Source organism: Rhinoderma darwinii, chromosome 10 (genome assembly GCF_050947455.1).
Source record: "Rhinoderma darwinii isolate aRhiDar2 chromosome 10, aRhiDar2.hap1, whole genome shotgun sequence".
NCBI lineage: Eukaryota > Metazoa > Chordata > Amphibia > Anura > Rhinodermatidae > Rhinoderma > Rhinoderma darwinii.
This window is the reverse complement of record NC_134696.1, coordinates 49,421,908-49,447,592: the sequence shown is the minus strand read 5'-3', so window position 1 is coordinate 49,447,592 and position 25,685 is coordinate 49,421,908. Positions and strand designations below refer to the sequence as shown.

General features: G+C 43.4%; 1 protein-coding gene across 2 annotated transcripts in view; it reads left to right on the top strand.

Moving 5' to 3' along the window:
- The window catches only part of TTYH1 (tweety family member 1), a 132,276-nt gene extending 106,639 nt beyond the window's left edge, over window positions 1-25,637 (top strand). Inside the window, exons 10-14 of one of the 2 annotated variants that reach the window (XM_075839885.1) lie at window positions 288-380; window positions 4,032-4,174; window positions 7,071-7,256; window positions 10,057-10,135; window positions 24,860-25,637. In XM_075839885.1, coding sequence (XP_075696000.1) covers window positions 288-380; window positions 4,032-4,174; window positions 7,071-7,256; window positions 10,057-10,135; window positions 24,860-24,943 — 585 coding nt within the window. In that variant the 3' untranslated portion in view covers window positions 24,944-25,637. The remainder of the gene's footprint in view (window positions 1-287; window positions 381-4,031; window positions 4,175-7,070; window positions 7,257-10,056; window positions 10,136-24,859) is intronic. The other variant, XM_075839886.1, reaches the window with a different exon arrangement.
- Window positions 25,638-25,685: the final 48 nt, after the last annotated feature.

The following is a 25,685-nucleotide window of genomic DNA, read 5'->3' as shown; positions in this document are numbered from 1 at the left end:
AAGGGATCTTCTCGACTACTAAGATCTACATTTAAACAATAGTATGTATATCTTCAGTAGTTAACCGGCATTGTCTGCTAACTGGGACAATGTGACTGGTACAGCAACTACTCTATGAATAAGTATACTCAGGCTATGGTAGATAGGACACCTGCAATGCCCACATCTGATCTTTACTTATCAATAATAGGGATGTTCCTCATTTGTAAAACACAATAAAATATATATTTAATTTATTTTTAAAAAATAGATTTAAACTCTATCTTATTTCTTTACTTTCCAACCAGCGACACCTACTAGTGGTTCAAGCCATGCTGAATACGACAGAGGGCAACTTCCACCATCTAATAGCTCTGTTGAACTGTCGTGGGCTCCATAAGGTAAGAGAAGCCAGAATGTACAATATAAGGAGACCACTGACATCCCAATCTAATGTATATTGGACCTACATCATTTCTATAAGGAAAAAAGTGGGAAAGATTTTCTTATAGTGTACCTCCAAGTTCAGATATAATATGGAAGCACACAGGTCTATTCTACAGCCAGAGGCAGACATACCATATGTTCGACCTTTGCAGCTACAGTAGGTAGGGGGGCCCACTGTCCCCATAGAGCAAACCTGTCACCTCTGTTATTTTGCCTTCCGTGAGGACAGCAAATAGAAGTGAAAGACACAATGATTTCAGCGATCTGTCACTTTTTTTTTTTTTACAATTATGCATAACATACGGACGGCAACCCATATGCAGACCACATATTTCACAGTCCCATAGACTTCAATGGTCGAGTCCATGCTGCAAATATGGACAGTAAAATAACATGTCTTGAGTTTATTAGGGGTTTGTAGCAAATTGGCAGCCCCCACGATGGTTGGCATAGCAACCAGAGGCCAAACAAATGCCTCCGGGTATGTCACGTACGGAAGCAAATCAAGACCAGCTTCGAGCTAGTCCTGATAGGCTTCCTGTCATAGTGACAGGAATTCACTGAGTCGTGTCTAATGCACACTGTCGGTTTCCGATGCACACTGTCCTCGATAGCTGACACTCCACTGTTGCCGATCAGCGGTTCATCGCAGCTGATTTCGGCATTTAAGGGGTTTGTAGCACATCGGCAGCCCCCATGATATCGTGGGGGTTGCCGATGGATGTCATGGAAACCAGAGGCCAGACAACGGCCTCCGGGTCTGCCATGTACAGAAGCCTGTGAGTGTCAGAATTAGGGTATGTGCACACGGTGAGAGGCTTTTACGGCTGAAATGACAGACTGTTTTCAGGAGAAAACAGCTGCCTCGTTTCAGCCGTAATTCCTCCTCCCTGACAGCCGTAAATTTTGAGCTGTGCTTCATTGAGTTCAATGAAGTACGACTCAAATTACGTCTGAAAGAAGTGTCCTGCACTTCTTTTGACGAGGCTGTATTTTTACGCGTCGTCGTTTGACAGCTGTCAAACGACGACGCGTAAATGACAGGTTGTCTGCACAGTACGTCGGCAAACCCATTCAAATGAATGGGCAGATGTTTGCCGACGTATTGTAGCCCTATTTTCAGACGTAAAACGAGGCATAATATTTCAAGGGAAAACAGCCCCTGATTTTCAGACGTTTTTTGAGCATTTCGCTGTGTTTTTCGCTATAAGTTAAAAAAAAAACGCTGCTTTTTTTTCCTATTAGGCTGGGTTCACACACCCTATTCGCCTGAATTACGTCCGAAAATAGGGCTCCAAAGCGTCGGCAAACATCTGCCCATTCATTTTAATGGGCTTTACGATGTTCTGTGCCTACGGTCATTTTTTTTATGCGCCGCTGTCAAATGACGGCGCGTAAAAAAGACGCCCGCATCAAAGAAGTGCCACTTCTTGAGACGTAATTGGAGCCGTTTTCCATTGACACCATGGAAAAACAGCTCCAATTACGTCCGGAATTGACGCAGCGAAAAGCGCCTGCACTTGCCATTACGTCTGAAATTGCGGAGCTGTTTTCTCCTGAAAACAGCTCCGTAATTTCAGGCGTATCGGACGTGTACGTGTGAACATACCCTAAGTCTTTTTATAGGAAAAAATTAAAACTTTAAAAAAAGTACACATATTTGGTATCGTCCCGTTCGTAACGACCCAATCAATAAAATATAATGTTACCCCAAAATAGTGTAATAAAAACTACAACCAATCCCGCAAAAAAAATAAGCCCTTACACAGCTTTATTGACTGAAAAATAAAACAGTTATGGCTCTCAGAATATGGTGACACAAAAAAACGTATTATTTTACAAAAAAGTGATGTTATAGTGTAAATGCTGCAAAACATAAAAAAACTATATACATATGGTATCGCCGTAATCGTACCGACCCGCAGAATAAAGTAAAATGTAATTTATTGTGCACGGTGAACACCGTAAGAAATAAAGAATTTAAAATGCCCAAATCAATGTTTTTTGGTCACCTTGGCTCTACAGAAAATGTAATAAAAAGTGATCAAAAAGTTGTATGTAGGAAATAAATGGTACCAATAAAACCTACATCTTGTGCTACCGAAAATAAGCCCTTGCACCGCTCAATCTACTAAAAAATAAAAAAGTTATGGCTCTCGGAATATGGTGATTCAAAACAATAATTTTTTTATAACAAATGTTTTTTTCTTTTTAAAAGTAGTAAAATATCGAAAAAAAACTATATAAATTTGTTATCACCGTAATCCTATTGAGACGCAGAAAAAGTTGACGGTTTTACTACACGTGAAAGCCGTAAAAATTAAAACCAAAAAACAATGGAGGAATCACAGTTCTTTCCAATTTCAGCCTGCAAATATTTTTATTTTCACTTTCCCAGTACTTTATATGGTACTTTATGGTGTCAATAGAAACTACAACTCCTCCCGCAAAAAATAAGCCCTCACACCACTCTATGGAATGAAAAATAAAACAGTTACAGCTGTTAGAAGGCGGGGAAAGAAAAATAGAAATGAAAACGCAAAAAAATGGATCAGTCCTGAAAGGGTTAATTAATTTCTAATAAACATTTATTATTACATGTGTGGTATTGTCATACTCGGGAGAAATTGCTTTACAAATTTTGGGTGGCTTTTTTCTCCTTTATCCCTTCTGAAAATGAAAAAAATCAACGTTTTAGTGGACAAAAATGTTGATATTTATTTTCACGGCCTAATTCCACTAAATTCTACAAAAAAGCTGTGAGGTCAAATGCTAACTATACCCCTAGAAAAATTCATTGAGGGGTGTAGTTTTCAAAATGGGGTCACTTTTGGGGTGTTTCCACTGTTTTGGTTCCTCCAGGGTGTTGCAAACGCGACATGCTCCAAAATTCAAATGGCGCTCCTTCCCTTCTGATCGCTGCCATGGGGCCAATCAGCAGTTTATTAGCACATATGGGGTATTGCCGTAATCGGGAGAAGATGCTTTACAAATTTTAGTGTGCTTTTTATTCTTTATTCCTCGTGAAAATTAAAAAGGTCTACGTTTTTTAAGAACAAAAATAAATTTTCATTTTCACAGACTAATTCCAATAAATTTATCAAAAAAACTGTGGGGTCAAAATGCTAACTATACCCCTAGATAAATTCCTTGAGGGGTGTAGTTTTCCAAAATAAAAGGACATTAAAAAAACGATGCAAACCTAAAGCAGACATGGGAAATGTTAACTAGTAACTATTTTGTGTGGTATTACTATCTGTTTTACAAGCAGATACATTTAAATTTAGAAAAATGCTAATTTTTTTACATTTTCTTTAAATCTTGGTGTTTTTCACAACTAAATATTGAATTTATTGACCAAATTTTTTCACTAACATAAAGTACAATATGTCACGAGAAAACAATCTCAGAATTGCTTGGATAGGTAAAAGCATTTCAAAGTTTTTACCACATAAAGTAATACATCAGATTTGAAAAAAATCGGCTGTGTCCACAAGGCCAAAACAGGCTGCGTGACTACAGGGGTTAAAGGGCCAGTAGCACGCCGGAATGCTTATATACATACACTATGTGTGTCTTGAAATTATGTTTTTCTTTGTTTTCAGGACTATGTGGATGCCCTGAAAGGACTATGTTATGATGGCATGGAAGGGATCCTATTTCTATTACTATTCTCCTTCCTTTCGGCTCTTTCTTTTACTGCATCTGTATGCAGTCTTCCCCGTGCATGGAAACGGTTTCAGAACAGGTGGGTAGCACCAAGGGACATGTTTAGTTTTCATTACAGCCTTAATCCGTGGCACTGCCATACTACCTGATTCATGGTTGGCTTGGTTAGCACTGCCACAATTCATGGCGTGACTGACTGACTGCCGATCCCCTAGATATTCTTTATCTAATAAATGAAAGTGCATGCAGTCATCTCCTATATTGCTTTATTATGCAGACCAGGATTATTAGATTAAAGGATGAATGGAAATGTACTTTTAAGCATATGTAAAGCAAGGTCATATGGGATACTGTGAGATTGTCATTTTTTTGTACTGTTTATGTCTCCATTCAGTGTTATTTTACAACATATAAGGCCTGAAAAATTCATATGTGTAAAGATAGTCTCTCAAATATAGAAAAGACACTCCTGTTGAACAAGTCTGTTTTAGAAAATACTGAACCAGTGCAATAAGAGGTAGACATTTTGTAGATTATGCATCTCATTTATCGTAAGGGTATGTTCACACGCAAACTCAAAAACGTCTGAAAATACGGAGCTGTTTTTTAAGCCACTCGTGTTTTTCGCAGAGTTTTTTTTACGGTCGTTTCTGGAGCTGTTTTTCTATAGAGTTAATGAAAAACGGCTCAAGAAGTGACGTGCACTTCTTTTTCGCGGGTATTTTTTTATGCGGCCGTTTTGAAAAACGAGCGCATAAAAAACACCCTGTCGGAACAGAACGCCTTATTTCCCATTGAAATCAATGGGCAGATGTTTGTAGGCATTCTGCTTCCAATTTTTCAGCCGTTGTTTGGGATGTTTACGGCCTGAAAAACAGCTGAAAGCACTACGTGTGCACATACCCTAATTGTCCAACATAAAAATTGGCCTTGTTGCCCATAGCAACCCATCAGAACTCAGTTTTCTCATATAATTCAGTTATTCAGTTATTCTCATGGAAATCAATTATTCTAGCTGTATAGACAGCCTTTTTTATATTTGTTATCTACTTGTGCATTTAATAAAAATGTTAGTCAGTGTTTTGGTGCAACTTTCAAATTATTTTTGTATTAAAAATAATTTTTACTTTTTGAGATACAGCTGCTCTGTATAATGTATACAGAGCAGCTGTATCGTTCGCTGGATCTTGTACTCGTCAGTCCCGCGTGTCAGTGTCAGAGGGTCGATCCACCTGTAATCTACCACAACTAAGTTATCAACTTAGATGTGATGGATAACGGGTGGATCCTGCATGTCAGAGACGGAATACACAGCCGCGGACTGACAAATTCAGGATTCAGCGAACAATACAGCTGCTCTGCATACATTATACGGAGCAGCTGTATCTCAAAAAGTTAAAATAATTTTTAATAAAAACGAATTTGAAAGTTGCACAAACACACTGACTGACATTGCAATCCCCAAAAATTTTTCAAAGGTTTACATAGCCTTAAAAATCATTAGAAATGAACACAGTAAGGCCTGATTCACACGAATCAGTTTTTCACGTCCGAGGTGCATCTGTGCTCAGCGCTGCGGGACGCGATGTCACGCTTCCACCATATTTGAGAGTCTGTGGAGGGATGCGTGATGCGTGAAAAGATAGGACTATTTTCACACGGACCCTTCACACGATCCGTTGAAACAACGGCTGTGTGACCGGCCACATTGAATTACATAGGTCCATGGGACCGCCGCTGTTTCACGTTCGTGTGAATCAGAGCTAAGAAAGTATATTGGAAAATTGTATATCTTTTTGTTATACAAAGAATAACATTTATTTGCTGAAACTGGACAACCCCTTTAACTCCTTAACGACCACCCACCGTCTTTTGACGGCAGGTGGTGCAGGTGCTTCGACTACAGCGACGTCTTTTGGCACTGCTGTAGAAGAGGCTGATGAGCGCTCCTGTGAGCTCATCCTCTAAGCAGGAACCGGAACTTACAGCTCCTGATCTTAGAGCAACCTGCTAAATAAAGCTGGTGTCGGAAAACATTCCAACCCCAGCTGTTTAATCCTTTGATCGCCACGGTCCGTGATCGCAGCATGATCAAAGGGGACTCCCCTCTTTGATCTCGTCATTGGAAACCCAGTGACATGATCAAAGACCGGGAAATCCCTCTGCAGTCAGCCCTGGTGACCTAGAAAGGACCCCATGACTGTCTGTCCAGTAAGCCTGCTGTTAGGGCACACTATGTGCTGCCCTAACAGAAGCCTGTGTCATAGTGACACAGTGTAATGTATTAGCATACAGGAGTATACTAATACATTATAAGTGAGAAATAAAGTTGTAAATAAAGTTATCCCTTAATGGGATTAAAAACAAAAAGGATATAAATAAAAAAAATTTACCCAAAAAAGTGATTATTTTGCATAAAATATATTTTATTACCCCTACATTACATATTAGGTATCTACACGACCATAATAACATGAGGAGTTAATTAAACAGGTTATTTAGCGTGAAACGTGAATGGGATAAAAAATAAACAAGAAAAACTATGCAGAGAATCGCTTTTTCCTATATTCATGCCGTAAAAATAATCTTTTTCTTCCCCAAAACTGCGGGGGGAAAAAAAATACTAATTCTCCTAAATAAAACAAGGCATAATACAGCCACGTCAATGAAAAAATAAAAAAAGTTATGGCTGCTGAAAGGCAGAGAGCCAAAAACAGAAAAATGTATCTGGTCATTAAGGTCTTTTCAGGCCTGGTCATTAAGAGGTTAAGGATGATGTGTACAGAGAAGAACCATTGTGTAATCCCACATACCATACATTTTCTTTTGCAAGTAACAACTCTTATACCGTAAAGATAGGTCAGGACCCCATGCGGGTTAAGATACGCTAATATACGCTTTATGTCATCTCAGTGTATCTATAATATGTGGTTTGTTTTTAAACTATAGTAATAGAAATCTGTTTTTTTTTCCAGGGATCTGGATTATGATGATATGGACGAGGACGACCCTTTTAACCCCCAGGCACGTAGAGCGATGCTCCGCACGGCAGGCAGACCTCACCTGCCCAGTTTCTATAGTTACAGCAGTAGCTGCGGCAGCCACAACAGCCTGCGGGTCTCGGCCCCGCCTATTTCCAACGCCCCCGTCTCACAGTACATGTGAGTAGCCGCAGACACAGGCCGGCAGCCACATGGGGGCTTTTTTTTTTTCCTAAAAAAAAAGCCATTCACAATATTAAGCATAAAAAATCTTAATATTTTGTGCCTGCAGAGAGACCCGCAGTGGAAAGCTGCTGTGCTCTGCACTCAATGTTAGCGCAAAACGCCTACTGCATATATATGGAAGATCTAGTCATAAAACGCAGGCTTGTATTTTATTTTGATATATTGACGTGGTAATAAAGGAACAGTAACCCCCTCTCCAAATAGTGGTATAGCTCAAGCTAAAAGTATATGGTTATAATTTGAAGCACCTAGGCCTAGGCCCCCAATGAAAATCTGTATTCACCTACCATGTGCCATATATAATACTGGTGGCTTTTTATGAGAATTAGGGGCCTGTGGGCCCCATCAGGCATCAGGGCCAAGTGTGACTGCTACCTCTGCACCCCCTATAGCTACACCACTGACCCTTTGATAATTCCATAACAATATAGCACTTCCAAGAGGATACCCTCTAATTTTACAAGGACTGCAGTGTATATGCCCCAAGGGGCTAAATACCTGCATCTGGTCAGATTTGGCCATTAAATTGGCTAAACCAACAGATTATTAATATTTCTACATCCATGATTGATATGGTAACATGCAAGGATCTTCCAGATGTACAAAGTCTTAATTGTCCCAAACATGATCCAGACAATTGACCCAGCAATGTGGTCTCACTTTTGGCAATTCTTTACTGGTGTAGTAAAGGCTATGTACACCATTAATGGGCATATTTTTTTTAATAAACAGGTCAGTCAGTGTGATTAGTGCAACTTTTTAATTAGTCTTTATTAAAAAATTTGTTTTGCTTTTTTAGGTACAGCTGCTCTGTATCCTGTATACAGAGCAGCTGTATCTTTTGTTTTGACCTGAATCTGTCAGTCCCACGGACCTGACGGTTTCAGTGTCAGCGGGTCCTGTGTCACTCTGACACGCAGGATCCACCTGTAAATGTTCACATCTCAGTTGTGAACTTAGATTTGATCGATAACAGGTAGATTATGCATGTCTGACCCGCTTTTACTGAACCCATCAGCACCGCGGACCTGACGGGAGCAGGATTTAGCTCTACATACAGCTGCTCTGTATAGAGAATACTGGGCAGCTGTGTCTCAAAAAGTAAAACAAAATTTTAATAAAGACTAATTTTAAAGTTACACCAATCACACTGTCTGACCTGTTTATTAAAAACAAAATGCCCATCATAGGTTTGCATAGCTTTTAAGGGATTGCATTTACTGTGATTCCATAATATATACAGTACTTATTACAATTCCAGGATTGAATCTCATAACAGAGCAGGAAAACCATAGGGGCATCAAATTCAAACAGAGAATGTTTTATGAAAGCCTGTGCCTGCTGTACCCTATACATATATAATACAGGCTGCTGTAAACAGCATCCTGTGTTCTGCTGACAGATTTACAGTGCAACGGCAGGGAGTTTGCTCTCCATGCAGCTTCCTGCTCTATTATCATAATTGCTGCCGTTCATAATGGGAGAGATTATGGCAATTGATTTATACTAGGAAGGGGCTGTTAATGCAATTCCCTACCAATCAAGCACAGGTTAAACAAAGGAGAACCTACCTCTTAAAGGGGGATTTGATGGTTTCATGGTCAGATTAGTGGGGATCTTACCAGTGAGATGAAGGGCCCAAGACTGTTTGGCTTTTTTTCTAATGCAGCGAAGCACCCAATCCAGTGTTGTGCAGAGAATTTTAACACAGCACTGTGGCTTCTTTGATCTACGCATTGTGAGGGTCCCACAATTCTCCCACCAATCAGACATTGGACATCCTATTGATGGTGTCATCACTATTTATGGTGGGGATATATCCCTTTAAGAAGAGGCTAAACTGGACACTTGTCACTTTGTACTTGGCCCCATATGGCCAGTTTTGGAAAGTAAAACACACTCTTTACATTATTTTGTATTATACTTTATATGTCAATGGAAATCAAGAAATTTGTTCTTTATCTATTTAAAGGGGTTGGGTAAGAAGAGAAAAACATGACTGCTTTCTTCCAGAAACCATTCCACTTTTAAGGACCTTTTACACCGGCCGATAATCAGCTGGTGCAGCGAGCGCCGATCAACGAGACATTGTGAACGACGCTCGTTTGCTTCAGTAACACGGAGCTATGGATGGGGACGAGTGGTCGTTACGCCGATCGCCCGTCTCCATCCATTATTATCATGTCGGCAGCGCGTCTCCCTGTTTACACACCAAGAAATGCTGCCGACAACAATAATATTTAACTTTTTTAAAACTATACGATCAGCAGATGATCGAACGTTTGTTTGATGATCTGCTGATCGTTCCCCTGTTTACACTGGGCAATTATTGGCAACGAGCATTATATGAACGATTGTCTGCCCGATAATCACCCAGTGTAAAACCCCCTTTATTCATAGGCTGTGTTCGGTATTGCAGCTCAGTCATGTTTTTTTAATCTCTTCCAATCCTTTAATCTTTACCAGAAAAAAAAAAGCTGATATACAAGATTGCAGATCACAAACATCCATTACACTATAGCCCTGGTTTACATGTTTTTGCTGGATTAAATTCTTCACCTTGTGCAAAATGAAATGGTAAAACTTTCCATTTGTACAGTGTAGATATTAGATATAGCACGTCATTACATGGACATACAATAGAAAGCACTGGAGGATGCACTCATTTTCACAAATGGATATTTTATCCAGTTTTGTTATGAGCTTTTGTGTCTCTCCTCTATTCTCCCTCTAGGAATCAAAGCGGTTTGTTCAGTGGCAATCCTCGATATGAAAATGTCCCCTTGATTGACAGGCAGTCCCCGCCCCCTTCGGTAAGTTGGAATACTATTAAATATAGATTTACCCTTTAAGATGCTTTGAGAATGCATTGCTGTGTGACGTTTATAGTTTACATTTTTGGCAACGAATACTGTGTTAAAGACACGTCAATTCTCCTGAGATGTCTGTTTTCATTCAATACTTAAAACTCTGTGTTGTGCCATTCCTCTGTTATTCCTCCTTGAAATATAGAAATAAATAGACATAAAGGTGTTACCATTTTCACTGTTAATAGGGTGTGTTGTCAGCTCTGATTGGACAGTGTTAGGGTATGTGCACACGACCTATTTTCAGACGTAATGGAGGAGTTTTATGCCTCGAGTTACGCCTGAAAAGACGGCTCCGATACATCGGCAAACAACTGCCCATTGCTTGCAATCGGTCTTACGATGTTCTGTGCAGACGAGCTGTCATTTTACACGTCGCTGTCAAAATACGGCGCGTAAAATGACGGCTCGTCAAAAGAAGTGCAGGACACTTCTTGGGACGTTTTTGGAGCTGTTTTCTCATAGACTCCAATGAAAACAGCTCCAAAAACGTCCGTAAAAAACGCTGCGAAAACGCAGCGAAAAACGCCACGAAAAAACGTGACTTGCTCAAAAAACTTCTGAAAATCAGGAGCGGTTTCCCCTTGAAAACAGCTCCGTATTTTTAGACGTTTTTTGTTAAGCGTGTGAACATACCCTTAGGGCTTGTCCACGCTTAACGGAATTGCTGCAGAAAATTTCTGCAGCAATTCTGGAGAAACTAGCAGAAATTCCACTGCTGAAACACCGCACCCTTTCCTGCGTATTTTTTCTTTCTTCATATGATTTTTTTATTTAAGTTTATCAACAAATAATACATAAGAGAAACAGTTTGTCATAGAGTGGTAACAGTCTTCGTCGTTTTTTTTCTGCAGAAAATGGTGCGGATTTTGCTGCATTTTTTTTTTCAATGCTGGGAGATGGCGACATCTCCTCTGAAAAACGCAGGAATTCAGTCCACTTTCCGCAGCAGGAATTGACATGCTGCGGTACGAAAAATATGCATCGCAGGTGAACTTATGCTCAGAAATTTTACGCAGCGTGTGCATGAGGTTTCTTAATTCCGGTCGGAAAATACGCAGCAATTCCGTTACGTGTGGACAAGCCCTTATGGTGCAGGGACATGCCCCATTGACAAGGGAATGGTACCACTTAATTTCTTCATATATTTCCAGAAGGAATAACAGAGGAATATTTACTAAAATAATCATGTCAGAAGAGCTGCACTTCCCTTTGAGGGTACGAACGCACACAGCATATTCAGGGCAGATACACTGCGTTAAGCTGCGCAGCGTATCCGCCCTGAACACGGCAGGGATTGCCCTTCGAAATCCCACACCACACTGTGGTGCGTTATTTCAGACGTAAATTTCGCTACATAAATTATTGTACAAACTTACCCCCTCCCTCCTCTGACGTCCGCTCCGGTCTCCCTGGATGACGTTGCAAGTCCAGATGACGCTGCAGCCTGTGATCGGCTGCAGCGGTCACATGGCCTGCAACATCATCCAGGGAGGCCGGACTGGAGAAGAAGCGGGGAACTCTGGGTAAGTATAAGTTTATTAATTTTTTTCTTACTTGCGATTTTTATGGTGTAATCGCTGTGATTCCACTGCAAATATCGCAACACACACTGCTTTGTTGCGGGTTTAAGCACCCCATTGAATTCAATGGGTAAACCCACAACAAAAGAGTTGCGTATCTGAAGAATTAATTGACATGCTGCGGTTGAAGTAACTGCACCGCAGGTCAATATATGTGCGTTTTTTTAGTTGGAAATTTACCGAAGTGTGGGGATGAGATTTGTTGAAATCTCACCCACTCTGCTGCTACTGTAATACGCTGCGGATTTTCCGCAATTAATCCGTTGCGGAAAATCTTCAGTATTTACGCTGTGTGTGTTCCTACCCTCAGTGACAAAGACTACAGACCAGGGGCGATCTGGCAGGGTGCAACCCACATACTAGGTTTGTTTGGGTGAGATTTTATCTATAAACTTGTATTACTTTGTCCATGTTCAGTTTCCAGGGCTCCCAGTACTTGCTCATAGCGAGTAAGTGACTGGTTTAACAGTGATTTACGAGATTTTCCCTTCTAATATTTCTCCAGTCACAACAACCTGGAGAAAACAAATATTGTTCAAAGCTGGCTGAGGCATCTGTCTAATCTTCAACTTTCTCCTACGCAAAGTTTACATTCGTATGAATACATGAATAAAATATAGCAATCTGAATGAAACACGTTTTGATGTTAAAGGGAACCCGTCATCAGTTTTTACCCCCTAAATTGGTCCCACCTCGCTCTAGGTCATGTAAAGATCTTTCTAAATGTATTTCTCTTTGTCCCCAGTAGCGCAGCATACGTTAAAAAAAAAACACGTTTTAATATGTCATGCAATCGATAACTGAGGGTTCAGTGGGGAAGTCAATGTAAACTGCGATTATCCCAGGACATAGATGGGGACCAGCGAATGCGTTAAAGGGTATTAAGGTCTTTGCCCACAACAGGGAGTTCCAATGAACTTGCACCAGTTCACTACAGTATGGCGCAAGCCAGTGTTGATTCTAGCTTTTCTGCTGCCTGAGGCGAAAATTGAATTGGCGCCCCCCAGATCTTGATTGGCATCCCCTTGGCTGTTCTACATCACTAGCACACTGTGTCCCTGATTATAATAGCACCATACACTGTGTCCCCCCCAGTAGATAGTGCCCCCAATAGAGCCCCCTGTAGACAGTGGCCCACATAGACTCCCCTGTAGACAGTGCCCCACATAGAGCACCCCTGTAGACAGTTCCCCACATAACACACCCCTGTAGACCGTGCCTCACATAACGCCCCCTGTAGACCGTGCCCCACATACATAGTGTCTCCTGTAGATACTGCCCCATACAGCCCCTGTATATACTGCCCCCCCCATAGTGCCCTACATAGATCCCCCTGTAGATAGTAGCCCCTGTAAATAGTGTCCCACATAGAACCGCCTGTAGATAGTGTCCCACATATAGCCCACCCCTGTAGATAGTGCCACACATATAGGCCCCCTGTAGATAGTGCCCCACATACAGCCTCCTGTAGATACTGTGCCACATATAGCCCACCCCTGTAGATAGTGCCACACATATAGGCCCCCTGTAAATAGTGCCCCACATACAGCCCCACTGTAAATAGTGTCCCACATATAGCCTCCTGTAGATAGTGCGCCACATATAGCCCCCACATATAGCCTCCCCTGTAGATAGTGTTCCACATATAGCCCCATGTAGTTAGTGCTCCATATATAGCCCCCACATATAGCCTCCCCTGTAGATAGTGCCCCACATATAGCCCCCTGTAGATAGTGCCCCAAATATATTCCCCCCTGTAGATAGTGCTCCACATATAAACCTCACATATATCCCCCGAGTAGATAGTGCTCCACATATAGCCGCTCCCTTTTTGAAAAAAAAAAACTTTACATACTCACCTAAATCCATTCCTGCGCCGTCCACTTGCAATGCAGGCCTATTCTTTTTTGAACGACGCAGGCGGCTCAATGACGTAATCTCGCCGCTTGCGTCATTAAAGGTGCTGAGTGGCAGGGCAAGTCATTCTGCCCTGCCAATCAGCGCCTTTTTAATGATGCAAGCGGCGTGATGACGCTTATGCATGTAATTGTATCTGCATCCTATAGACACAGGTGCGATTATAGTGCAGGATGGGGTGGCGGCAGCTGGTTTCAGTGGCGCCACCGCCCCCTCAGAGAGGCAGCAGGCCGCCACCTGAGATGAGATGCTTATCTCGCCTCATGGACAGTGCGGCCCTAGCGCAAGAGCAAGATTTGGAGGAAAGCTTGGATGACACAAGAGGTGCCATCTACATCAATCGAGAAAAGTTAGGTTGGGGCTGTGCTGAAAAGAACGAACACTTCCAAGCTGACCATATGTCCAGTAGACACTTTAAGTCTTACGACGCAGGGCATTTTAAAACTTCTTTTATAAGGTATGCTGCGCTACTGAGGACAAACTGGCATTATAGGTTTATACCTGTCTATGTATGCCTGAGAGAAAAATCCCTTGATAGAACTATAAAGTAACTAATTATTGTGAAACCCAAAATACATCAATAAGACTAATGGGAAGGTATCAACAAAAAAGCCATGAGGCATATATACTACAAAAATGCAAAAATGCTTTATTACAAAAGTCAGGCTGGAAAAACACCCACAATATAAAAGACACACATACACAGGACATAGGTAAAATTGGTAACCCAAAGAGGTAGATTTAGATATCACACACACATCAGTATATACATATGGAGGTAAGTACAATGTAAAGCACCTGGCATAAATAAGGGGAAACGTATATGTAAAATGTGGGAGTATAGAAAATATCCTGCACAATCTACATAGAACCTATATTGCATAAATAGCTAGCCACAAATGAAAAGGGAAGGCATAAAGGAAATACCAAAAAAACAGGATACTGACCCATAGGTATGTGTGTGTGGTGTCAAAACAACCTCACCCTGGATATATAGATGAGACTCAACCCAATTCAAGTCAACCGGACAGAGATGCAGTACCAGAAACAGCCCATGGGGCAACGGTGGCTCTGTTTCTTGAAAGAAATAAAAATAAAAGAAGCTGTTTTTCCAATCCTAGACAACACTTTTATCCAGATTTTAAAGTTTTCAGTGGAGGCCTTCGGGTATGTTCACAGGGGCTATTTTCAGACGTTTTTCAGGCCGTAAACGTCCCGAAAAACGGCTGATAAATTGGAAGCAGAACGTCTCCAAACATCTGCCCATTTATTTCATTGGGAAATGCGGCGTTCTGTTCCGACGGGGCGTTATTTTACGTCTCATTTTCAAATAACGGCGTGTAAAAAGACGCCCCGTAAAAAGAAGTGCATGTCACCTCTTGAGCCATTTTTGGAGCCGTTTTTCATTGACTCAATAGAAAAACAGCTCCAAAAACGGGGCGTGTCAAAACGCCGCAAAAAACGCAAGTTTCTTAAAAATACGACTGCAAATCAGGAGCTGTTTTCGCTTGAAAACAGTTCAGTATTTTCAGACGTATTTTGTTAACCATGTGAACACTGTTGTGCTATTGATATAACACAGTAGAACATATATTAATGTTTCATTTACATTTCTTACTTGAATCAGTTGGGAAGCACAGATTTTAAATCGTTTTAAAATACAATCTAGCAGAGCAGTATCAGGCAGCAGATAATGAGCATAGCAGAGCTGGAAATTACAGAGCTGGCAATGTGACAGATGGGAGGTACAGAGATGAGATGTATCAACAAGGTCAAATGGAGAACACCGTGCAGAGGCACAGCAAATGAATTGCGTGCAGAGAATTGTGGATAGGAGAAAATGTAATCTGTGATTCAAAGCACCAGAACATAAAACACATTTCATGGGGACTGGAAGACAATGATTAAGCGAGACCAAACGCTGCATGTGGATATCAAACAATACAATCTCATTGATAATCAATACATTATGTGTTTATGGCAAAACTAGCTGACAACTGACGGACACCATTACAGTTCCCATACGAGGTTGTCACCAAGGTTTTCTGATAAGCATATTTGTTATGGCGAGAGAGAGCGTGAGAAAGAGAGGGAAAATTATACAGAGAGAGTGAGAGAGACAGAGAGAGAGAGAGAGAAAGAATGAGAGAGAGAGAGAGAAAGAATGAGGGAGAGAGAGAGAAAATGAGAGAGTGAGAGAGAATGAGAGAGAGATGAAATAAATGGATAGATATGAAATAGACAGACAGAGATAGATAGATAGATAGATAGATAGATAGATAGATAGATAGATAGATAGATAGATAGATAGATACATACCCCAGAGGCGTAGCTAGGTTCTCCAGCACCCGGGGCAAAGATTCAGTTTGGCGCCCCCCCCCCCAACCTCTTTCCCGACATCTCCTTCCCCCTCGCCGTGTTTGTTTTCTCTACCAATCGACGTGTCATTTATTTTTATGTAACGCGAGTATAAAATTATTTGTACATTTCACAAGCAATATGGTTCTATACACAACACCAGAACCAAGCGGGTACATATATACAGCCCCAGAACAAATACAGCTCAATTTAGTGCAACCCCTGCCGTATAGGTTTGTACGGCGTAAAACTACAGCTCCCAGCATGGCCTGAACAATGGTGAGGATATGCTGGGAGATGCCGTTTCACAAAAAATAAATCCTATCATAATCATACCACCCATCATCTCGCTGCAGATCACACAGTGACTACAGTGCTGATTAGAGGCAGAATAAACATTTACATTAGGTGACTCACCGGTGACGTCTCAGATTCTAGTTCTTTTTATCCATCCGGTCCAGACCTCTATGGTGAATTCTCCCGGTCACAGCCCATTTCTGCAGTTTGCCGCTCACATGTCTTCAGCTTCTCACTTTACCAACATTTCTGCACCTATAAATAAAGATAAAGTTATCATTATACCACACACTACACCCCTAAATATAATAGCGCCATACACTGCACCTCTAATTATAATAGCACCATACACCGTGTCCCACACACACACACACACTGTGCCCCCTGTAGATAGTGCCTGCCATAGAGCCCCCTGTAGATAGTGCCTGCCATAGAGCCCCTGTAGATAGTGCCCCCATATAGACCACCCCTGTATATAGTGTCCCACAAATAACTCCCCCTATAGTGCTCTACAGATAGCCCACCCCTGTATATAGCCCCCTGTAGATATAGCCCACCCCTCTATATAGAGCTCTACAGATAGCCCAACCATGTATGTAGCCCCCCTGTAGATATAGCCCACCCCTGTATATAGTGCTCCACATATAGTCCACCCCTGTATATAGTGTTTCACAGATAGCCCACCCCTGTATATAGCCCCTCCCCTTGTACATATAGTCCACCCCTGTATATAGTGCTCCACTAGATAGTCCACCCCTGTATATAGTGCTCTACAGATAGCCCACCCCTGTATATACTATATACAAGGGTGGGCTATCTGTGGAGCACTATATACAGGGGTGGACTATATGTACAAGGGGGCTATATACAGGGGTGGGCTTTCTGTGGAGCACTATAGGGGGGAGCTATTTGTGGGATACTATATTCAGGGGTGGGCTATATCTACAGGGGGACTATATACAGGGGTGGGCTATATCTACAGGGGGACTATATCTACAGGGGGACTATATACAGGGGTGGGCTATCTACAGGGGGACCATATCTACAGGGGGACCATATCTACAGGGGGACCATATCTACAGGGGGACCATATCTATAGCGGGACCATATCTACAGGGCTGGGCTATATCTACAGGGCTGGGCTATATCTACAGGGCTGGGATATACACAGGGGGGCTATATATACAGGGGGGCTATATATACAGGGGTGGGCTATACACGGGGGGCTATATCTACAGAGGGGGGCTATACACAGGAGGGCTATATCTACAGGGGTGGGCTATATACAGGGGGAATATATCTACAGGGGGAATATATCTACAGGGCTGGGCTATATACAGGGTGACTATATCTACAGGGGGGGCTATATACTGGGGTGGGCTATCTATGGAGCACCATATACAGGGGTGGGCTATATCTACAGGGGGCTATATGCTATATAGCCCACCCCTGTATATGGTGCTCTATAGACAGCCCACTCCAGTATATAGCCCCCCTGTAGATATAGTCCCCCTGTATATAGCCCAGCCCTGTAGATATAGTCCCCCTGTATATAGCCCAGCCCTGTAGATATAGTCCCCCTGTAGATATAGTCCCCCTGTAGATATAGTCCCCCTGTAGATCTAGTCCCCCTGTAGCTATAGTCCCCCAGCAGATATAGTCCCCCTGTATATAGCCCAGCCCTGTAGATATAGTCCCCCTGTATATAGCCCAGCCCTGTAGATATAGTCCCCCTGTAGATATAGTCCCCCTGTATATAGCCCAGCAGATATAGTCCCCCTGTATATAGCCCAGCCCTGTAGATATAGTCCCCCTGTATATAGCCCAGCCCTGTAGATATAGTCCCCCTGTATATAGCCCAGCAGATATAGTCCCCCTGTATATAGTCCAGCAGATATAGTCCCCCTGTATATAGCCCAGCCCTGTAGATATAGTCCCCCTGTATATAGCCCAGCCCTGTAGATATAGTCCCCCTGTATATAGCCCAGCCCTGTAGATATAGTCCCCCTGTATATAGCCTAGCAGATATAGTCCCCCTGTATATAGCCCAGCCCTGTAGGTATAGTCCCCCTGTATATAGCACAGCAGATATAGTCCCCCTGTATATAGCCCACTTGTAGATATAGTCCCCCTGTATATAGCCCAGCAGATATAGTCCCCCTGTATATAGCCCAGCCCTGTAGATATAGTCCCCCTGTATATAGCCCAGCCCTGTAGATATAGTCCCCCTGTATATAGCCCAGCAGATATAGTCCCCCTGTATATAGCCCAGCCCTGTAGATATAGTCCCCCTGTAGATAGACACCCCCCGTAGATAAAGTCCCCCCTGCAGATACAGCCACACTTCTACTACAATTTAAAAAAAAAAATAAAATAAAGATTTCAAACTCACCTTATTCCCGCTCCCACGCTGTCCGGCAGCCATGGTGACCGCTCTCTTCTGCGCAGGTGTCCAGGGGGTTGAACGCAGCATTTATGAAAGGCGCTGATTGGCTGGCCAGTCAGTCAGCGCCTTTCATCGACGGAAGCGTCACTGGTACAAAAGGTACCAGTCGCTTCATTCGTGGAAAGGCGCTGAATGGCCGGGCACGGAACGTGCCCGGTCATTCATTGCTTCTAATTGTACCAGTGTCCTTGCGACACAGGTACAATTATAGTGCAGGAGGAGGGGGCGCTGGCGCCCCCCTCTGAACTGCGCCCAGGGCACATGCCCCGCTTGCCCCCCCCCCTAGCTACGCCCCTGCACACTCACACAGGAGCACTCCAACAAGGTCCAGTGAAAAATATGGACTTTTAATTGCCCATGTTTAAAGCCAAGCGACGTTTAAGTTCCACCGTGCTGGAACTGAAACATTGCTTGGCTTTAAACATGGGCAAAAAAACTACAGATTTTTCACTGGACCTTGTTGGAGTGCTCCTGTGTGTGTGGGTGTGTATCTATCTATCTATCTATCTATCTATGCTCAAAGTCGGCTTCCTCAGAGGTCGTTTGTATGGCAGTTTTTCTTTAATAAAGCTATATTTGTTTATGACATTATTTTGAGGTTGACCATTTTTTTGTGGATGTCCATTTACCTAGTTATTCAGCAGTACCACCCCTATCAGTACAAGGCAAAACAGATTTGCAGCTCAGGAATCTAAGTTAGAGAACTACCTCTGAGGCAGGGGCGGACATACCGCATGTGCAGCCGGTGCAGCTGCACAAGGGCCCCGCGTGGGAAGGGGGCCCGTTCCTCTGCTGGCCGACTCAGTTCTCAGCTGCGCGATGCTGAGGACTGAGACAGAGGCCCGTGGACCACTGGCGTAGCTATAGGGGTCGCAGCGGTCGCAATTGCGACCGGGCCCCGAAGCCAGGGGGCCCACGGCCCCCCGCACCACATCAATAAAAAGTTACTATAGTAACTCGGGCCGCGGGCCCCTGTTACTATAGTAACATACTTTACTTACCTTCCTGGTTCCGGATCGCAGCGGAGGTCCTGACGTCAGGCGCTGTGCGCAGCGCATGACGTCACAGCGCTATGCGCCGCGCACAGCATCGAGACGACAGAACTCCCGCCGCGGCCGAAGAGGAAGGTAAGATAGCCCTGACTGGCGGGGTCCGACTCCTGGGACCCGCCAATCAGCTGTTTTGAAGGGGCCGCAGCACTCGTACGAGAGCTGCTCCCCTTCATTCCTGTCACTTCATTCCGGTCACACTGTGAATCGGTTTCGGCGATTCACAGTGTGGGCGAGTAGTGAAATGAAGGGGAAGCAGCTCTCGTACGAGTGCTGCGGCCCCTTCAAAACAGCTGATTTGCGGGTCCCGGGCGACACATCAGCTATTGATGGCCTATCCTGAGGATAGGCCATCAATGTTTAGGGACTGCACAACCCCTAAGCCTACGATGTAGCAGGCTTAGGGGGCCCATGAGACAGGATCACAGATTGTGTGATGCTGTCTGCTGGGCCCTGTATCTAAGCCAATCACATGGTAGGCTTAGATACATGGCCCATGCGTGATCCTGTCTGCTGGGCCCTGTATCTAAGCCTACCACACTGTAGGTTTAGATACAGGGCCCCAGCACACAGTAATCTTATACTGTATAAGATTACTGTCTGCTGGACCCTGTATCTAAGCCTACCTTGTGGTAGGCTTAGATACAGGGTCCCACAGACAGTATCACACATGGGCCCTGTATCTAAGCCTTAGGGTATGTGCACAGACACTAATTACGTCCGTAAGTGACGGATGTATTTCGGCCGCAAGTACCGGACCGAACACACTGCAGGGAGCCGGGCTCCTAGCGTCGTACTTATGTACGACGCTAGGAGTCCCTGCCTCGCTGTGGGACAACTGTACTGTAATCATGTTTTCAGTACCGGACAGTTGTCCGGCAGCGAGGCAGGGACTCCTAGCGTCGTACATAACTATGATGCTAGGAGCCCGGCTCCCTGCAGTGTGTTCGGTCCGGTACTTGCGGCCGAAATACGTCCGTCAATTCCGGACGTAATTAGTGTGTGTGCACATACCCTAACACATGTGTTACTAATCATTTTTTGTGTGTTTTCTTACAGGTTCGGTCGTTGGACTACGGCGGATTCCAGGACTACTTCGATGACAGCTTTTTTTTTTATTAATAAAATGGTTAATGAGGGTTGTGTTTTTTTTTTTTATTTCAATAAAATATTTTTTCTATGTCTTTGTGGTTTTTTTTAAACTATATTAGTACCGCCTTAGTAATGGCCGCCGGCTGATTGACAGCATCCATTGCTAAGGCAGGGCTTAGTGTTAGCCGGTGCAGAGGCTAACACTAACCCCCTTTATTACCCCGGTACCCACCGCCACCAGGGGTGCTGGGAAGAGCCGGGTACGATCCAGTACCTGACCATCTGTAGTGATGGTCGGCCACTGGGGTGGCCGCAGGCTGGTATTATCAGGAGGGGAAAGGCCAGATACAGTGGCCCTTCCTACCCTGGTGATGCTAGGCTGCTGCTGCTTTATTGTATCTGGCTGGTTATGAAAATGGGGGGGACGCCACGTCATTTAAAAAATAATTTGAAAGAACGATGTCGGGTCCCCCCCAATTTTCATAACCAGCCAGATACAACACAGCAGCAGCAGGCAGCATTACAAGGGTGGGAAGGGCCACTGTTTTTGGCCTTCCCCAGCCTAATACTACCAGCCTGCGGCCACCCCGGTGCCTGCCCGTCACTACAGCTGGTCGGGTACTGGTTTGTACCCGGCTCTTCCCAGTACCCCTGGTGGCGGTGGGTACCGGGGTAATAATGGGGGTTAGTGTAGACTCTGCACCGGCTAACATTAAGCCTCGCCTTAGTAATGGAGGTTGTCAATCAGCCAGCGGCCATTACTAAGGCGGTGATAATAAAGTTTAAAAAGATACAAGCACATAGAAATTTTTTTTATTGAAATAAAAACACAACCCTCATTAACCATTTTATTGAGAATAAAAAAAACGCCGTCATTGAAGTCCTCGTATCCGAAGTCCAACAACCGAACCTGTAAAAAAAACACAAACACACAAAAATAATCAGTAACACATAAAGAAGCAAAATTATTATTCTTACCTTTCCTGGGTCCAGCGCTGGAGCCGCAATGTCAGCGAGCTGGGCCCTGTATCTAATCCTATCATGTGTGATACAGTCTGCTGAGCTGTGTATCTAATCCAATCATGTATGATACTGTGCTGGGCCCTATATCTAATCCGATCATGTGTGATACTGTCTGCTGAGCCACTGTATCTAATCCTATCATGTGTGATACTGTCTGCTGAGCCACTGTATCTAATCCTATCATGTGTGATACTATCTGCTGAGCCACTGTATCTAATCCTATAATGTGTGGTACTGTCTGCTGAGCCACTGTATCTAATCCTATCATGTGTGATACTGTCTGCTGAGCCACTGTATCTAATCCTATCATGTGTGGTACTGTCTGCTGAGCCACTGTATCTAATCCTATCATGTGTGGTACTGTCTGCTGAGCCACTGTATCTAATCCTATCATGTGTGATACTGTCTGCTGGGCCACTGTATCTAATCCTATCATGTGTGATACTGTCTGCTGAGCTGTGTATCTAATCCTATCATGTGTGATACTGCCTTCTGAGCCACTGTATCTAATCCTATCATGTGTGATACTGTCTGCTCAGCCACTGTATCTAATCCTATCCATAGTTTATAGGGTCGTAGTGCTATAGATATGCTATGCTGTCTCCTATACACACACTTTTTTTTGGGGCGGACACATATGTATTGGGGCTATTTCCCGGACATTTTAAGCCCTGAGGGTATGTTCACACGGCAGCGTCTGTTACGGCTGAAATTACTGTGCTGTTTTCAGGAGAAAACAGCACCGTAATTTCAGCCGTAATGGCATGTGCAGGCGTCTTTTGCTGCGTCCACTACGGAAGTAATTGAAGCTGGTTTTCCATGGAGTCCATGGAAAACGGCTCCATTTACATCTGAAGAAGTGACAGGCAGTTTTTTACGCGCCGCCTTTCGACAGCGGCGCGTAAAAAAAAATGACCATCGGCACAGAACATCGTAAGACCCATTCAAATGAATGGGCAGATGTTTTCCGACGCTTTTGAGCCGCATTTTCGGATGTAATTCAATGCTAAAACGCCCAAATTACGTCCGTAAATAGTGTGTGTGTGAACCCAGCCTTAGTGACGCACCGGCTGCTAGTGCTGCATTGTTGGGTCACTTAGGAGACCCAGCGATGCAGCTGAAAGCGGACCGTCGGCCATGAGAAGTTTGCGGGGTGGGGGGGGGGGGCCCTGGCACATTATCTGCACAGGGGCCTTTTGCAGTCTGTGTCCGCCACTGCTCTGAGGAGCCATATTAGCGTCCCTATTGCTTGTGAATCAGTGTTCCCACAAAGAAATGGGTAACTAGAATTAAAACAAAAGGAGAGAGGTCTCTCAAGGATTTCCATTTTCTGGTGATTTTTTTTTACTTAAAGGGGTATGTCAGCTATGAACATTTATCAAACATCCACGGAATAGGTTATATCTGCTGGGGATCCTCACTAATCACTAGAACGAGAGAGTGACCAGTGGTTTCTGTATGTCCCGTAGAGTTCCATGCAACTCCTTCCCATTATAGATATTCTGGAGGAGAGGAGCGAGTACTGGGGTCCCTGTTCTAGCAATTGGTGAGAGTCCCAGCGTACGAACCACCACCAATCTAACATTTATCACTTATCCCATGCATAGGCAATAAATATGAATATATTCCCTTTTAAGTCGGAAATGCTCTTAAGAATAGGTTACATTCCACAGACATTAGTAAGTTACATTAAATGTTGTGCACTTAAAGAGGCTCTGTCACCAGATTTTGCAGCCCCTATCTGCTATTGCAGCAGATAGGCGCTGCAATGTAGATTACAGTAACGTTTTTATTTTTTTTTAAACGAGCATTTTTGGCCAAGTTATGACCATTTTTGTAATTATGCAAATGAGGCTTGCAAAAGTACAACTGGGCGTGTTTACAGTAAAAGTACAACTGGGCGTGTATTATGTGTGTTACATCGGGGCGTTTTTACTTCTTTTACTAGCTGGGCGTTAGGAATGGGAGTGTATGATGCTGACGAATCAGCATCATCCACTTCTGTTCGTTAACACCCAGCTTCTGGCAGTGCAGACACACAGCGTGTTCTCGAGAGATCACGCTGTGACGTCACTCACTTCCTGCCCCAGGTCCTGCATCGTGTCGGCCACATCTGCACCAGAGGCTACAGTTGATTCTGCAGCAGCATCAGCGTTTGCAGGTAAGTAGCAACATCGACTTACCTGCAAACGCCGATGCTGCTGCAGAATCAACTGTAGCCTCTGGTGCCGATGTGTCCTCGCTCGTCCGACACGATGCAGGACCTGGGGCAGGAAGTGAGTGACGACACAGCGTGATCTCTCGAGAACACGGCTGTGTCTGCACTGCCAGAAGCTGGGCGTTCTGAAGAGAAGTGGATGATACTTCTCGTCAGAACGCCCAGCTAGTAAAAGAAGTAAACAAGCCCCGATGTAACAAACACAATACACGCCCAGTTGGACTTTTACTTTCAACATGCCCAGTCGGACTTTAGCAAGCCTCATTTGCATAAATACAAAAATGGTCATAACTTGGCCAAAAATGCTCGTTTTTTAAAAAATAAAAACGTTACTCTTATCTACATTGCAGCGCCGATCTGCTGCAATAGGAGATAGGGGTTGCAAAATCTGGTGACAGAGCCTCTTTAAAGTGAAGTATCATTTTTACACATTGATGTGGGTCCCACATTCTTCACTAGATTGAGGAACCAGTCATTTTTCTGAAATTAAAGGCACTGCATCAGAGATGAAGAGCACCATGGCCCTTTTGTTTTAGAGATTTGTGGGGAATTTAGCGTTTTGGACCTCCCAATGACATGTGAAAGGTGAACCCATACTTAATGACAACAAACAATTATTATTGAAATGACTGTACAATCTAATTTTTTTTTTTCTCCTCCTTCATATTTACTCATGGAATCCACCAGTATTCTCCTAGCATGCGAACATCCTTCATCTGTGCAACCCAAGAAGAGACCGATACTTATTGCCGAACAGAAGTTGTATCTTAGAAGATTCCTTTTGCTTTCCTCACTTTCCCTCCAAGCTATAAAGATGACTAACAGGGACAAACAAAATAAAGACTGAGCCTTAGTGCTCTTTAACCTCTTTTGGCAAGGAGACTTGGGTGCTGAACCCCTTCTGCTTTCCCTTGCTTGGTATTAAACCCTTACCCTCTTGTGTTGCCAGGGTCATTTTCTTTAAACTGTCCCTCTGCCTTCAGTTTTATATTTTTTGTATTGGTTCATGTTCATTTTACCCAGCAAGACTCGTTCCATATTTCTTTACCATGCATTGGACCTTGCAATTGACTTCCAAAGGGGGCACCATGGGGAGTCTGTACCGGTGGATTTTTAGGAGGACAAAGAAAAACCTACGTGGTGGAGATGTTCCCTCCTCAAGGAGAAACTGCTGTTAGACTGGAGATCATCAAATAGAGAAGGCCTCCTATCTCATACTCAGATAACCGGATAAGTGGATGTAGAGACCAAGGATTCGAAACACCGACTGGCACGAGGAGTATATACTGTGATGTGGAAGTGAAGAGGACATAGAATCAATTGTAGAGTTACGGAACAAGGACATTGCTACCGCAAAACTCTTTCCTCCACAGATGGATCTGTTTTTAAAAAGAACATTTTGACACTAACTCATATTTTACACTGACTTGAAATAAAAGGGAAAAAACACACTTTATTTTAAAAATGATTTATTCTTCTTGGATTTGAGCTGTCTTTAGGATCTGCTATTCTC